The sequence below is a fragment of the Hyperolius riggenbachi genome, chromosome 10 (assembly GCF_040937935.1).
Source record: "Hyperolius riggenbachi isolate aHypRig1 chromosome 10, aHypRig1.pri, whole genome shotgun sequence".
NCBI classification, from domain to species: domain Eukaryota; kingdom Metazoa; phylum Chordata; class Amphibia; order Anura; family Hyperoliidae; genus Hyperolius; species Hyperolius riggenbachi.
The window spans coordinates 292,565,191-292,582,742 of record NC_090655.1 but is presented as its reverse complement, the minus strand read 5'-3'; the positions used below and the strand labels follow the sequence as shown (position 1 = coordinate 292,582,742).

At 43.5% G+C, this 17,552-nt stretch overlaps 1 protein-coding gene across 1 annotated transcript in view; it reads left to right on the top strand.

Moving 5' to 3' along the window:
* The first annotated feature begins 1,174 nt into the window (after window positions 1-1,174).
* The window catches only part of LOC137537304 (uncharacterized), a 114,400-nt gene continuing 98,022 nt past the window's right edge, over window positions 1,175-17,552 (top strand). Inside the window, exon 1 of the mRNA XM_068259380.1 lies at window positions 1,175-1,774. Coding sequence (XP_068115481.1) covers window positions 1,183-1,774 — 592 coding nt within the window. The 5' untranslated portion in view covers window positions 1,175-1,182. The remainder of the gene's footprint in view (window positions 1,775-17,552) is intronic.

The window sequence follows — 17,552 nt, the reverse complement described above, 5'->3', positions numbered from 1 at the left end:
AGGAGGACAAGTAAAGAGGAAGAAGAAGAGACATATGTGAGGAGTGATCGGCAGTCTATGGAGGAGGGTGACATGATGAGGACAAGTAAAGAGAAAGAAGAAGAGACATATGTGAGGAGTGATCAGCTGTCTATGGAGGAGAGTGACATGATGAGGACAATTAAAGAGGAAGAAGAGGAGACGTATGTGAGGAGTGATCAGCTGTCTATGGTAGAGGGTGACATGATGAGGACAATTAAAGAGGAAGAAGAAGAGACGTATATGAGGAGTGATCAGCAGTCTATGGAGGAGGGAGACATGATGAGGACATGTAAAGAGGAAGAAGAAGAGACCTATGTGAGGAGTAATCAGCAGTCTTTGGAGGAGGGTGACATGATGAGGACAATTAAAGAGGAAGAAGAAGAGACGTATGTGAGGAGTGATCAGCAGTCTATGGAGGAGGGTGACATGATGAGGACAATTAAAGAGGAAGAAGAGGAGACGTATGTGAGGAGTGATCAGCTGTCTATGGTGGAGGGTGACATGATGAGGACAATTAAAGAGGAAGAAGAAGAGACGTATATGAGGAGTGATCAGCAGTCTATGGAGGAGGGAGACATGATGAGGACATGTAAAGAGGAAGAAGAAGAGACGTATGTGAGGAGTGATCAGCAGTCTTTGGAGGAGGGTGACATGATGAGGACAATTAAAGAGGAAGAAGAAGAGACATATGTGAGGAGTGATCAGCAGTCTATGGAGGAGGGTGACATGATGAGGACATGTAAAGAGGAAGAAGAAGAGACATATGTGAGGAGTGATCAGCAGTCTATGGAGGAGGGTGACATGATGAGGACATGTAAAGAGGAAGAAGAAGAGACATATGTGAGGAGTGATCAGCAGTCTATGGAGGAGGGTGACATGATGAGGACATGTAAAGAGGAAGAAGAAGAGACGTATGTGAGGAGTGATCAGCAGTCTATGGAGGAGAGTGACATGATGAGGACATGTAAAGAGGAAGAAGAAGAGACATATGTGAGGAGTGATCAGCAGTCTATGGAGGAGGGAGACATGATGAGGACATGTAAAGAGGAAGAAGAAGAGACATATGTGAGGAGTGATCAGCAGTCTATGGAGGAGGGAGACATGATGAGGACATGTAAAGAGGAAGAAGAGGAGACGTATGTGAGGAGTGATCAGCAGTCTATGGAGGAACGTGACATGATGAGGACAATTAAAGAGGAAGAAGAAGAGACGTATATGAGGAGTGATCAGCAGTCTATGGAGGAGGGAGACATGATGAGGACATGTAAAGAGGAAGAAGAAGAGACGTATGTGAGGAGTGATCAGCAGTCTTTGGAGGAGGGTGACATGATGAGGACAATTAAAGAGGAAGAAGAAGAGACATATGTGAGGAGTGATCAGCAGTCTATGGAGGCGGGTGAGATGATGAGGACATATAAACAGGAAGAAGAAGAGATGTATGTGAGGAGTGATCAGCAGTCTATGGTGGAGGGTGACATGATGAGGACAAGTAAAGAGGAAGAAGAAGAGATGTATGTGAGGAATGATCAGCAGTCTATGGAGGAGGGTGACATGATGAGGACATGTAAAGAGGAAGAAGAAGATACATATGTGAGGAGTGATCAGCAGTCTATGGAGGAACGTGACATGATGAGGACATGTAAAGAGGAAGAAGAAGAAGAGACGTATGTGAGGAGTGATCAGCAGTCTATGGAGGAACGTGACATGATGAGGACATATAAGACGGAGGACAATGTTATAGAGGGCAGAACAGGTGAGTCATCAGAATTTATTATGTATTTTTGGTGTTAATTAGCCTGTGATCGATGTATATGTACAGGGGTTGGACAAAATAATGGAAACACCTTACATTTTGGCATCATAATCTTTGAACATGTTTTAACCACTTTGTCCTCCTTGACGTAGTCCTACTTCAAGGAGGACATGTGCGCTCCCGCAGCCGATCATGCGCGTGCACGCGCGCTCCCGGCTGCAGATTCGTTAGCCCAGGAATCAATGAATCGGGCCATGGTGCCCGATCACTGATTCCTCTACCCCGCAGAAAAAGCGACAGCTTCTCTCGGAAGCTTTGCTTTTTCTGACTCCTATGTCCCTCTAAGTGTACATGTTACGCTTAGAGTGACGTCATGTAAACAAACTCAAGGTTGCCATGTTGTGGCCAAAAAGTAAAACTACATCTAAATGTAAAAAATAAATAAAATACACCTATATTTACTTAAATCAAATACTATTTACATCCCACTCTCCCAAAAAATCCCCACATAAAATGTTTAATAATAAAAAAAATTACAATAATAAAAAAACCGCAAATATTTACCTAAGGGTCTAAACTTTTTAAATATCTATGTAAAGATGAAATATTTCATTTTTTTTTTTCTAATAAGCATGTAAATAGTGATGGGTGCAAAACGGAAAAAATGCTCTTTTATTTCCAAATAAAATATTGTCGCCATACATTGTGATAGGGACATAATTTAAACGGTGAAATAACCGGGACAAATGGGCAAATACCATACATGGGTTTTAATTATGGAGGCGTGTATTATTTTAAAACTATAATGGCCGAAAACTGAGAAATAATGAATTTTTTCAGTTTTTTTCTTATTCTTACTGTTAAAATGTATTTACAATAATGCTGGATACACACGGTGCGTTCGTGCACTCGATTTCCCGCTCGATTCCCGTTGATTCGTTTATTGCCAACATGTCCGATTTTGATTTCGATGGATCGTTAGGTCGATTTGGCATACTTTGCATACGAATCGACCTAACGATCCATCGAAATCCAAATCGGACATGTTGGAAATAAACGAATCGACGGGAATCGAGCGGGAAATCGCGTGCGTGAACGCACCATGTGTATTCAGCATTAGGTAGCTCTTAGCAAAATGTACCACCCAAAGAAAGCCTAATTGGTGGCGGAAAAAACAAGATGTAGATCAGTTCATTGTGATAAGTAGTGATAAAGTTATAGGCTAATGAATGGGAGGTGAACATTGCTCGGATGCATAAAGTGAAAACGACCGAGGACTAAGCAATCAAAACTTGACATGTTAATTTGGTACTTATCCGTTAGCCGGGCGCATCCGGCAGGTGGCGCTAATTACTATTCCCCCTCCAGGCCGACATGGATAGTAGGGAAAGATGTAACTCTGGTGGAGTTTTGTCGCCACCTAGAGGATGCGCCCGGCTAACGGATAAGTACCGTTAATTTTTTTTTTGTTTATTATTTTTGTTATATGGTATGTTTAATTAAAATAATTGTTTAATTTATAAAAATGGCAGATCTCTCAGACTTTCAAAGAGGCCAAATTGTTGGTGCTCATATGGCAGGCGCTACTGTAACAGAAACTGCTCGAATGCTTGGCATTTCAAGAGGTACTGTCTCAAAAGTAATGACTGCCTTTGCAAGAGAAGGAAAAACGTCCTCAGCAAAGCACAGTTGTGGCGGTGTAACGATTTGTGTCAGCAAGAAACAGAATTCTGATTATTAGGTGATCTGCAGTATCACCTATAATGCAGATATATACCTGATTATCCACTTAACATCTCAGTCGTTTTCAGCTTATGCATCCGAGCAATGTTCACCTCCCATTCATTAGCCTATAACTTTATCACTACTTATCACAATGAATTGATCTATATCTTGTTTTTTCCGCCACCAATTAGGCTTTCTTTGGGGGGTACATTTTGCTAAGAGCCACTTTACTGTAAATGCATTTTAACAGGAAGAATAAGAAAAAAAATAAAAAAAATTCATTATTTGTCAGTTTTCGGCCATTATAGTTTTAAAATAAAACATGCCTCCATAATTAAAACCCACGTATTGTTATTGCCCATTTGTCACGGTTATTTCACCATTTAAATTATGTCCCTATCACAATGTATCGCGACAATATTTTATTTGGAAATAAAAGAGCATTTTTTCCGTTTTGCATACATCACTATTTACAAGCTTATAAAAAAAAAAATAGAGAGAAATATATCATCTTTACATAGATATTTAAAAAGTTTAGACCCTTAGGTAAATATTTATGTGTTTTTTTTTTATAGTAATGTTTTTGTGTTTTTTAATTAAACATTTTATGTGGGCATTTTTGGGTGGGTGGGATATAAAAGTGTTTTATTTGGGGAAATATTGGTGTAGTGTAATCTTTTTGGGTATTTACTTGTAGTTTTACTTTTTGGCCACAAGATGGCAATCTCGATTTTTTTTTACATGACGTCACTCTAAGCGTACAATGTACGCTTAGAGGGACACAGCTTCAGAAAGAGCAAAGCTTCCGAGAGAAGCTGTCGCTTTTTCAGCGGGGGAGAGGAATCAATGATCGGGCTCCATAGCCCGACACATTGATTCCGTGGCTACCGACTCCGCGGCCGGGAGTGCGCGTGCACGCGCGCGATCGGCCGCGGGAGCGCGCCTGTCCTCCTTGACGTTTTTATACGTCAAGGAGGACAAAGTGGTTAAATGCTGATCTGCAGAATCACCTATAATACTGGTATATCAGAAGCTGATGTGACAACAAATACAGATAGTGTTTAGTGCAACAGTAATACCGATAAGATCTGTACCTCACCAGAGGAGCTGTTGGGTACTAGCAGTACAGTGCCTCTCACCAGAGTCAAGGGCCCTCTGGTGAGAGTGGAGTAGTCAGATAGATCGGATTTGGCAACAGACAGACAGATGCAGTACAAAATCGGAAGGCAAAGTCAGGAAGATATAACAGGCAGAGTCTGCAGCAAGATCAGATGGGCAGCGGTACAGAATCACTGAGCAAGAGAGTGGTCAGAACGAGCCAGAGTCATGCACAGATAATAACACAGTAATGAGTAATCGTATAGCTATCAAACAATTCCTATCTTGTGTGAAATCCCCGGTTTCCTCCCGGATCAAAGCACACCGGAACTATCTAAGGGTCTGAGGGTTAACGCCAAGTATTCGCAACAGCAGACAAGTTGCGAGTGACACAGCTAGGCTTATGAAGCAGAGGAGACCCTCCAGGCATGCCCCTAGCAATTGACCAATGAGGAGCAGCGAACGTCTCCTCTGACGTCAGCCAGTCAGCTGACGCGCCTCCTTCCTGCATAAAGGTCCTGTCTATGCGCACGCGCGACAAGGCAACCCTATGTGCAACTGACAGTTCCGTCCTCGGCGTGCTAGACGCCTGAGGCCCGGATATGCTGCTAAACAGAGAGCTGGAGACAGCTGCGGTAGTAGCGCTGTTCACCGCGGCTGCCTCTCCAGCATTTGTTACAGGCGGAAAATTGAAGTTGTCTGAGAGAGACCATCGAAAACTCCAAAAGAAAAAGGGAAAACCTATCTGAGCCATAAATAATATCTCCAGGACAAACTGAATCTCAATGGTTCAAATCCATAATCTTTATTAGCAAACAGACAAAATGTATAAAAACAATTAAAATCAATCTCCAGGTACGTGTCAAAGGTTATTGACACTATCCACCTCTGGAATACATTTGATTAAATCACACTAAAATAGTATACAATTCATAGGGCAGGATGCCATATATTGTGCATTATTGTGCAATAACAATCCTTACCAAATAAAGTGCTTCTGTGCATACAAAATGAAGTCAAAAATCAAAATAAGTGCTGTGTGCATGCGTGGGTGCACGCCCAACAGCGTTAGTGCACGCATACACACAGCATGTGCAGATCCTACAAAATATTACATAGATGGACACTACTTGTGTCCCAAGTGTCTACTCTCCCACAAAACACTAGACTGTGCTGAAAACGAACTGTGCTAAACAACCCTCATACTTTGCACAAAGGCCTGGTGCACACCAAAACATGAAATGGCTGCTGCCTTATATAAGGAGGGATACAGGAAATGGCTGCTGCCTTATATAAGGAGGGATACATGAAATGGCTGCTGCCTTATATAAGGAGGGATACATGAAATGGCTGCTGCCTTATATAAGGAGGGATGCATGAAATGGCCGCTGCCTTATATAAGGAGGGGTACATGAAATGGCTGCTGCCTTATATAAGGAGGGATACATGAAATGGCTGCTGCCTTATATAAGGAGGGATACAGGAAATGGCCGCTGCCTTATATAAGGAGGGGTACATGAAATGGCCGCTGCCTTATATAAGGAGGGATACATGAAATGGCTGCTGCCTTATATAAGGATGGATACATGAAATGGCTGCTGCCTTATATAAGGAGGGATACAGGAAATGGCCGCTGCCTTATATAAGGAGGGGTACATGAAATGGCTGCTGCCTCATATAAGGAGGGATACATGAAATGGCTGCTGCCTTATATAAGGAGGGATACATGAAATGGCCGCTGCCTTATATAAGGAGGGATACAGGAAATGGCCGCTGCCTTATATAAGGAGGGGTACATGAAATGGCCGCTGCCTTATATAAGGAGGGATACATGAAATGGCTGCTGCCTTATATAAGGAGGGATACATGAAATGGCCGCTGCCTTATATAAGGAGGGATACAGGAAATGGCTGCTGCCTTATATAAGGAGGGATACATGAAATGGCTGCTGCCTTATATAAGGATGGATACAGGAAATGGCTGCTGCCTTATATAAGGAGGGATACAGGAAATGGCTGCTGCCTTATATAAGGAGGGATACAGGAAATGGCTGCTGCCTTATATAAGGAGGGATACATGAAATGGCCGCTGCCTTATATAAGGAGGGATACATGAAATGGCCGCTGCCTTATATAAGGAGGGATACATGAAATGGCTGCTGCCTTATATAAGGAGGGATACAGGAAATGGCCGCTGCCTTATATAAGGAGGGATACAGGAAATGGCCGCTGCCTTATATAAGGAGGGATACATGAAATGGCTGCTGCCTTATATAAGGAGGGATACAGGAAATGGCTGCTGCCTTATATAAGGAGGGATACATGAAATGGCCGCTGCCTTATATAAGGAGGGATACAGGAAATGGCTGCTGCCTTATATAAGGAGGGATACATGAAATGGCTGCTGCCTTATATAAGGAGGGATGTGTGAAATGGCTGCTGCCTTATATAAGGAGGGATACATGAAATGGCCGCTGCCTTATATAAGGAGGGATGTGTGAAATGGCCGCTGCCTTATATAAGGAGGGATACATGAAATGGCTGCAGCTTTATATAAGGAGGGATACATGAAATGGCCGCTGCCTTATATAAGGAGGGATACAGGAAATGGCCGCTGCCTTATATAAGGAGGGATACAGGAAATGGCCGCTGCCTTATATAAGGAGGGATACAGGAAATGGCTGCTGCCTTATATAAGGAGGGATACATGAAATGGCCGCTGCCTTATATAAGGAGGGATACATGAAATGACTGCTGCCTTATATAAGGAGGGATACATGAAATGGCTGCTGCCTTATATAAGGAGGGATACATGAAATGGCTGCTGCCTTATATAAGGAGGGATACAGGAAATGGCTGCTGCCTTATATAAGGAGGGATACATGAAATGGCCGCTGCCTTATATAAGGAGGGATACATGAAATGGCTGCTGCCTTATATAAGGAGGGATACAGGAAATGGCTGCTGCCTTATATAAGGAGGGATACAGGAAATGGCTGCTGCCTTATATAAGGAGGGGTACATGAAATGGCTGCTTATATAAGGAGGGATACATGAAATGGCTGCTGCCTTATATAAGGATGGATACATGAAATGGCTGCTGCCTTATATAAGGAGGGATACATGAAATGGCTGCTGCCTTATATAAGGAGGGATGTGTGAAATGGCTGCTGCCTTATATAAGGAGGGATACATGAAATGGCCGCTGCCTTATATAAGGAGGGATACATGAAATGGCTGCTGCCTTATATAAGGAGAGATACATGAAATGGCTGCTGCCTTATATAAGGAGAGATACATGAAATGGCTGCTGCCTTATATAAGGAGGGGTACATGAAATGGCTGCTGCCTTATATAAGGAGGGATACAGGAAATGGCTGCTGCCTTATATAAGGAGAGATACATGAAATGGCTGCTGCCTTATATAAGGAGGGATACATGAAATGGCTGCTGCCTTATATAAGGAGGGATACATGAAATGGCTGCTGCCTTATATAAGGAGGGATACAAGAAATGGCTGCAGCTTTATATAAGGAGGGATACATGAAATGGCCGCTGCCTTATATAAGGAGGGATACAGGAAATGGCCGCTGCCTTATATAAGGAGGGATACAGGAAATGGCCGCTGCCTTATATAAGGAGGGATACAGGAAATGGCTGCTGCCTTATATAAGGAGGGATACATGAAATGGCCGCTGCCTTATATAAGGAGGGATACATGAAATGACTGCTGCCTTATATAAGGAGGGATACATGAAATGGCTGCTGCCTTATATAAGGAGGGATACATGAAATGGCTGCTGCCTTATATAAGGAGGGATACAGGAAATGGCTGCTGCCTTATATAAGGAGGGATACATGAAATGGCCGCTGCCTTATATAAGGAGGGATACATGAAATGGCTGCTGCCTTATATAAGGAGGGATACATGAAATGGCTGCTGCCTTATATAAGGAGGGATACATGAAATGGCTGCTGCCTTATATAAGGAGGGATACATGAAATGGCCGCTGCCTTATATAAGGAGGGATACATGAAATGGCTGCTGCCTTATATAAGGAGGGATACATGAAATGGCTGCTGCCTTATATAAGGAGGGATACATGAAATGGCTGCTGCCTTATATAAGGAGGGATACATGAAATGGCTGCTGCCTTATATAAGGAGGGATACATGAAATGGCTGCTGCCTTATATAAGGAGGGATACATGAAATGGCTGCTGCCTTATATAAGGAGGGATACATGAAATGGCTGCTGCCTTATATAAGGAGGGATACATGAAATGGCTGCTGCCTTATATAGGGAGGGATACATGAAATGGCTGCTGCCTTATATAAGGAGAGATACATGAAATGGCTGCTGCCTTATATAAGGAGGGTAACATGAAATGGCTGCTGCCTTATATAAGGAGGGTAACATGAAATGGCTGCTGCCTTATATAAGGAGGGATACATGAAATGGCCGCTGCCTTATATAAGGAGGGATACATGAAATGGCCGCTGCCTTATATAAGGAGGGGTACATGAAATGGCTGCTTATATAAGGAGGGATACATGAAATGGCCGCTTATATAAGGAGGGATACATGAAATGGCCGCTGCCTTATATAAGGAGGGATACAGGAAATGGCTGCTGCCTTATATAATGAGGGATACATGAAATGGCTGCTGCCTTATATAAGGAGGGATACAGGAAATGGCCGCTGCCTTATATAAGGAGGGGTACATGAAATGGCTGCTGCCTTATATAAGGAGGGATACATGAAATGGCTGCTGCCTTATATAAGGAGGGATACATGAAATGGCTGCTGCCTTATATAAGGATGGATACATGAAATGGCTGCTGCCTTATATAAGGAGGGATACATGAAATGGCTGCTGCCTTATATAAGGAGAGATACATGAAATGGCTGCTGCCTTATATAAGGAGGGATACATGAAATGGCCGCTGCCTTATATAAGGAGGGATACATGAAATGGCTGCTGCCTTATATAAGGAGGGATACATGAAATGGCTGCCTTATATAAGGAGGGATACATGAAATGGCAGCTGCCTTATATAAGGAGGGATACATGAAATGGCCGCTTATATAAGGAGGGATACATGAAATGGCTGCTGCCTTATATAAGGAGGGATACATGAAATGGCCGCTGCCTTATATAAGGAGGGATACATGAAATGGCCGCTGCCTTATATAAGGAGGGATACATGAAATGGCCGCTGCCTTATATAAGGAGGGATACATGAAATGGCTGCTGCCTTATATAAGGAGGGATACATGAAATGGCTGCTGCCTTATATAAGGAGGGATACATGAAATGGCTGCTGCCTTATATAAGGAGGGATACATGAAATGGCCGCTGCCTTATATAAGGAGGGATACATGAAATGGCTGCTGCCTTATATAAGGAGGGATACATGAAATGGCCGCTGCCTTATATAAGGAGGGATACATGAAATGGCTGCTGCCTTATATAAGGAGGGATACAGGAAATGGCCGCTGCCTTATATAAGGAGGGATACATGAAATGGCCGCTGCCTTATATAAGGAGGGATACATGAAATGGCTGCTGCCTTATATAAGGAGGGATACATGAAATGGCTGCTGCCTTATATAAGGAGGGATACATGAAATGGCTGCTGCCTTATATAAGGAGGGATGTGTGAAATGGCTGCTGCCTTATATAAGGAGGGATACATGAAATGGCTGCTGCCTTATATAAGGAGGGATACATGAAATGGCTGCTGCCTTATATAAGGAGGGATACATGAAATGGCCGCTGCCTTATATAAGGAGGGATACAGGAAATGGCTGCTGCCTTATATAAGGAGGGATACAGGAAATGGCTGCTGCCTTATATAAGGAGGGATACATGAAATGGCCGCTGCCTTATATAAGGAGGGGTACATGAAATGGCTGCTTATATAAGGAGGGATACATGAAATGGCCGCTTATATAAGGAGGGATACATGAAATGGCCGCTGCCTTATATAAGGAGGGATACATGAAATGGCTGCTGCCTTATATAAGGAGGGATACATGAAATGGCTGCTGCCTTATATAAGGAGGGGTACATGAAATGGCTGCTTATATAAGGAGGGATACATGAAATGGCTGCTGCCTTATATAAGGAGGGATACATGAAATGGCTGCTGCCTTATATAAGGAGGGATACATGAAATGGCTGCTGCCTTATATAAGGAGGGATACATGAAATGGCTGCTGCCTTATATAAGGAGGGATACAGGAAATGGCTGCTGCCTTATATAAGGAGGGATACATGAAATGGCCGCTGCCTTATATAAGGAGGGATACATGAAATGGCTGCTGCCTTATATAAGGAGGGATACATGAAATGGCTGCTGCCTTATATAAGGAGGGATACATGAAATGGCTGCCTTATATAAGGAGGGATACATGAAATGGCCGCTGCCTTATATAAGGAGGGATACAGGAAATGGCTGCTGCCTTATATAAGGAGGGATACATGAAATGGCCGCTGCCTTATATAAGGAGAGATGCATGAAATGGCCGCTGCCTTATATAAGGAGGGATACATGAAATGGCCGCTGCCTTATATAAGGAGGGATACATGAAATGGCCGCTGCCTTACATAAGGAGGGATACATGAAATGGCTGCTGCCTTATATAAGGAGGGATACATGAAATGACTGCTGCCTTATATAAGGAGGGATACATGAAATGGCTGCTGCCTTATATAAGGAGGGATACATGAAATGGCTGCTGCCTTATATAAGGAGAGATACATGAAATGGCTGCTGCCTTATATAAGGAGGGATACATGAAATGGCCGCTGCCTTATATAAGGAGGGATACAGGAAATGGCTGCTGCCTTATATAAGGAGGGATACAGGAAATGGCTGCTGCCTTGTATAAGGAGGGATACATGAAATGGCTGCTGCCTTATATAAGGAGGGATACATGAAATTGCAGCTGCCTTATATAAGGGGGGATACATGAAATGGCCGCTGCCTTATATAAGGAGGGATACATGAAATGGCTGCTGCCTTATATAAGGAGGGATACATGAAATGGCTGCTGCCTTATATAAGGAGGGATACATGAAATGGCTGCTGCCTTATATAAGGAGGGATACATGAAATGGCTGCTGCCTTATATAAGGAGGGATACATGAAATGGCTGCTGCCTTATATAAGGAGGGATACATGAAATGGCTGCTGCCTTATATAAGGAGGGATACATGAAATTGCAGCTGCCTTATATAAGGGGGGATACATGAAATGGCCGCTGCCTTATATAAGGAGGGATACATGAAATGGCTGCTGCCTTATATAAGGAGGGATACATGAAATGGCTGCTGCCTTATATAAGGAGGGATACATGAAATGGCTGCTGCCTTATATAAGGAGGGATACATGAAATGGCCGCCGCCTTATATAAGGAGGGATACATGAAATGGCCGCCGCCTTATATAAGGAGGGATACATGAAATGGCCGCCGCCTTATATAAGGAGGGATACATGAAATGGCCGCTGCCTTATATAAGGAGGGATACATGAAATGGCCGCTGCCTTATATAAGGAGGGATACATGAAATGGCCGCTGCCTTATATAAGGAGGGATACAGGAAATGGCCGCTGCCTTATATAAGGAGGGATACAGGAAATGGCTGCTGCCTTATATAAGGAGGGATACAGGAAATGGCTGCTGCCTTATATAAGGAGGGATACAGGAAATGGCTGCTGCCTTATATAAGGAGGGATACATGAAATGGCTGCTGCCTTATATAAGGAGGGATACAGGAAATGGCTGCTGCCTTATATAAGGAGAGATACATGAAATGGCCGCTGCCTTATATAAGGAGGGATACAGGAAATGGCTGCTGCCTTATATAAGGAGGGATACATGAAATGGCCGCTGCCTTATATAAGGAGGGATACATGAAATGGCTGCTGCCTTATATAAGGAGGGATACATGAAATGGCCGCTGCCTTATATAAGGAGGGATACATGAAATGGCCGCTGCCTTATATAAGGAGGGATACATGAAATGGCTGCTGCCTTATATAAGGAGAGATACATGAAATGGCTGCTGCCTTATATAAGGAGGGATACATGAAATGGCTGCTGCCTTATATAAGGAGAGATGCAGGAAATGGCCGCTGCCTTATATAAGGAGGGATACATGAAATGGCCGCTGCCTTATATAAGGAGGGATACATGAAATGGCTGCTGCCTTATATAAGGAGGGATACATGAAATGGCTGCTGCCTTATATAAGGAGAGATGCAGGAAATGGCCGCTGCCTTATATAAGGAGGGATACATGAAATGGCCGCTGCCTTATATAAGGAGGGATACATGAAATGACTGCTGCCTTATATAAGGAGGGATGTGTGAAATGGCTGCTGCCTTATATAAGGAGGGATACAGGAAATGGCTGCTGCCTTATATAAGGAGGGATACAGGAAATGGCTGCTGCCTTATATAAGGAGGGATACATGAAATGGCCGCTGCCTTATATAAGGAGAGATACATGAAATGGCCGCTGCCTTATATAAGGAGGGATGTGTGAAATGGCTGCTGCCTTATATAAGGAGAGATGCAGGAAATGGCTGCTGCCTTATATAAGGAGAGATGCAGGAAATGGCCGCTGCCTTATATAAGGAGGGATACATGAAATGGCTGCTGCCTTATATAAGGAGGGATACATGAAATGGCTGCTGCCTTATATAAGGAGGGATACATGAAATGGCTGCTGCCTTATATAAGGAGGGATACATGAAATGGCTGCTGCCTTATATAAGGAGGGATACATGAAATGGCTGCTGCCTTATATAAGGAGGGATGCATGAAATGGCTGCTGCCTTATATAAGGAGGGATACATGAAATGGCTGCTGCCTTATATAAGGAGGGATGCATGAAATGGCTGCTGCCTTATATAAGGAGGGATACATGAAATGGCTGCTGCCTTATATAAGGAGGGATACATGAAATGGCTGCTGCCTTATATAAGGAGGGATACATGAAATGGCTGCTGCCTTATCTAAGGAGGGATACATGAAATGGCTGCTGCCTTATATAAGAAGGGATACAGGAAATGGCTGCTGCTTTATATAAGGAGGGATGCATGAAATGGCCGCTGCCTTATATAAGGAGGGATACATGAAATGGCTGCTGCCTTATATAAGGAGGGATACATGAAATGGCCGCTGCCTTATATAAGGAGGGATACATGAAATGGCCGCTGCCTTATATAAGGAGGGATACAGGAAATGGCTGCTGCCTTATATAAGGAGGGATACATGAAATGGCCGCTGCCTTATATAAGGAGGGATACATGAAATGACCGCTGCCTTATATAAGGAGGGATACATGAAATGGCTGCTGCCTTATATAAGGAGGGATACAGGAAATGGCTGCTGCCTTATATAAGGAGGGATACAGGAAATGGCTGCTGCCTTATATAAGGAGGGATACAGGAAATGGCTGCTGCCTTATATAAGGAGGGATACATGAAATGGCTGCTGCCTTATATAAGGAGGGATACATGAAATGGCTGCTGCCTTATATAAGGAGGGATACATGAAATGGCCGCTGCCTTATATAAGGAGGGATACATGAAATGGCCGCTGCCTTATATAAGGAGGGACACATGAAATGGCTGCTGCCTTATATAAGGAGGGATACAGGAAATGGCTGCTGCCTTATATAAGGAGGGATACATGAAATGGCTGCTGCCTTATATAAGGAGGGACACATGAAATGGCTGCTGCCTTATATAAGGAGGGATACATGAAATGGCTGCTGCCTTATATAAGGAGGGATACATGAAATGGCTGCTGCCTTATATAAGGAGGGATACAGGAAATGGCTGCTGCCTTATATAAGGAGGGATACATGAAATGGCTGCTGCCTTATATAAGGAGGGATACATGAAATGGCCGCTGCCTTATATAAGGAGGGATACATGAAATGGCCGCCGCCTTATATAAGGAGGGATACATGAAATGGCTGCTGCCTTGTATAAGGAGGGATACATGAAATGACCGCTGCCTTATATAAGGAGGGATACATGAAATGGCCGCTGCCTTATATAAGGAGGGATACATGAAATGGCCGCTGCCTTATATAAGGAGGGATACATGAAATGGCCGCTGCCTTATATAAGGAGGGATACATGAAATGACCGCTGCCTTATATAAGGAGGGATACATGAAATGGCTGCTGCCTTATATAAGGAGGGATACAGGAAATGGCTGCTGCCTTATATAAGGAGGGATACATGAAATGGCCGCCGCCTTATATAAGGAGGGATACATGAAATGGCCGCTGCCTTATATAAGGAGGGATACATGAAATGGCCGCTGCCTTATATAAGGAGGGATACATGAAATGACCGCTGCCTTATATAAGGAGGGATACAGGAAATGGCTGCTGCCTTATATAAGGAGGGATACAGGAAATGGCTGCTGCCTTATATAAGGAGGGATACATGAAATGGCCGCTGCCTTATATAAGGAGGGATACATGAAATGGCCGCTGCCTTATATAAGGAGGGATACATGAAATGGCTGCTGCCTTATATAAGGAGGGATACAGGAAATGGCCGCTGCCTTATATAAGGAGGGATACATGAAATGGCCGCTGCCTTATATAAGGAGGGATACATGAAATGGCCGCTGCCTTATATAAGGAGGGATACATGAAATGGCCGCTGCCTTATATAAGGAGGGATACATGAAATGGCCGCTGCCTTATATAAGGAGGGATACATGAAATGGCTGCTGCCTTATGTAAGGAGGGATACAGGAAATGGCCGCTGCCTTATATAAGGAGGGATACAGGAAATGGCTGCTGCCTTATATAAGGAGGGATACATGAAATGGCTGCTGCCTTATATAAGGAGGGATACAGGAAATGGCTGCTGCCTTATATAAGGAGGGATACATGAAATGGCTGCTGCCTTATATAAGGAGGGATACAGGAAATGGCCGCTGCCTTATATAAGGAGGGATACATGAAATGGCTGCTGCCTTATATAAGGAGGGATACATGAAATGGCTGCTGCCTTATATAAGGAGAGATACAGGAAATGGCTGCTGCCTTATATAAGGAGGGATACATGAAATGGCTGCTGCCTTATATAAGGAGGGATACATGAAATGGCCGCTGCCTTATATAAGGAGGGATACAGGAAATGGCTGCTGCCTTATATAAGGAGGGATACATGAAATGGCCGCTGCCTTATATAAGGAGGGATACATGAAATGGCTGCTGCCTTATATAAGGAGGGATACATGAAATGGCTGCTGCCTTATATAAGGAGGGATACATGAAATGGCTGCTGCCTTATATAAGGAGGGATACATGAAATGGCTGCTGCCTTATATAAGGAGGGATGTGTGAAATGGCTGCTGCCTTATATAAGGAGGGATACATGAAATGGCTGCTGCCTTATATAAGGAGGGATACATGAAATGGCTGCTGCCTTATATAAGGAGGGATACAGGAAATGGCTGCTGCCTTATATAAGGAGGGATACATGAAATGGCTGCTGCCTTATATAAGGAGGGATACATGAAATGGCTGCTGCCTTATATAAGGAGGGATGTGTGAAATGGCTGCTGCCTTATATAAGGAGGGATACATGAAATGGCTGCTGCCTTATATAAGGAGGGATACAGGAAATGGCCGCTGCCTTATATAAGGAGGGATACATGAAATGACTGCTGCCTTATATAAGGAGGGATACATGAAATGGCTGCTGCCTTATATAAGGAGGGATGTGTGAAATGGCTGCTGCCTTATATAAGGAGGGATACATGAAATGGCCGCTGCCTTATATAAGGAGGGATACATGAAATGGCTGCTGCCTTATATAAGGAGGGATGTGTGAAATGGCTGCTGCCTTATATAAGGAGGGATACATGAAATGGCTGCTGCCTTATATAAGGAGGGATGTGTGAAATGGCTGCTGCCTTATATAAGGAGAGATACATGAAATGGCTGCTGCCTTATATAAGGAGGGATACATGAAATGGCCGCCGCCTTATATAAGGAGGGATACATGAAATGGCTGCTGCCTTATATAAGAAGGGATACATGAAATGGCTGCTGCCTTATATAAGGAGGGATGTGTGAAATGGCTGCTGCCTTATATAAGGAGGGATACATGAAATGGCTGCTGCCTTATATAAGGAGGGATGTGTGAAATGGCCGCTGCCTTATATAAGGAGGGATGTGTGAAATGGCTGCTGCCTTATATAAGGAGGGATACATGAAATGGCTGCTGCCTTATATAAGGAGGGATACATGAAATGGCTGCTGCCTTATATAAGGAGGGATGTGTGAAATGGCTGCTGCCTTATATAAGGAGGGATACATGAAATGGCTGCTGCCTTATATAAGGAGGGATACATGAAATGGCCGCTGCCTTATATAAGGAGGGATACATGAAATGGCCGCTGCCTTATATAAGGAGGGATACATGAAATGGCTGCTGCCTTATATAAGGAGGGATACATGAAATGGCCGCTGCCTTATATAAGGAGGGATACATGAAATGGCTGCTGCCTTATATAAGGAGGGATACATGAAATGGCTGCTGCCTTATATAAGGAGGGATACATGAAATGGCTGCTGCCTTATATAAGGAGGGATACATGAAATGGCTGCTGCCTTATATAAGGAGGGATACATGAAATGGCTGCTGCCTTATATAAGGAGGGATGTGTGAAATGGCTGCTGCCTTATATAAGGAGGGATACATGAAATGGCTGCTGCCTTATATAAGGAGGGATACATGAAATGGCTGCTGCCTTATATAAGGAGGGATACATGAAATGGCCGCTGCCTTATATAAGGAGGGATACATGAAATGGCTGCTGCCTTATATAAGGAGGGATGTGTGAAATGGCTGCTGCCTTATATAAGGAGGGATGTGTGAAATGGCTGCTGCCTTATATAAGGA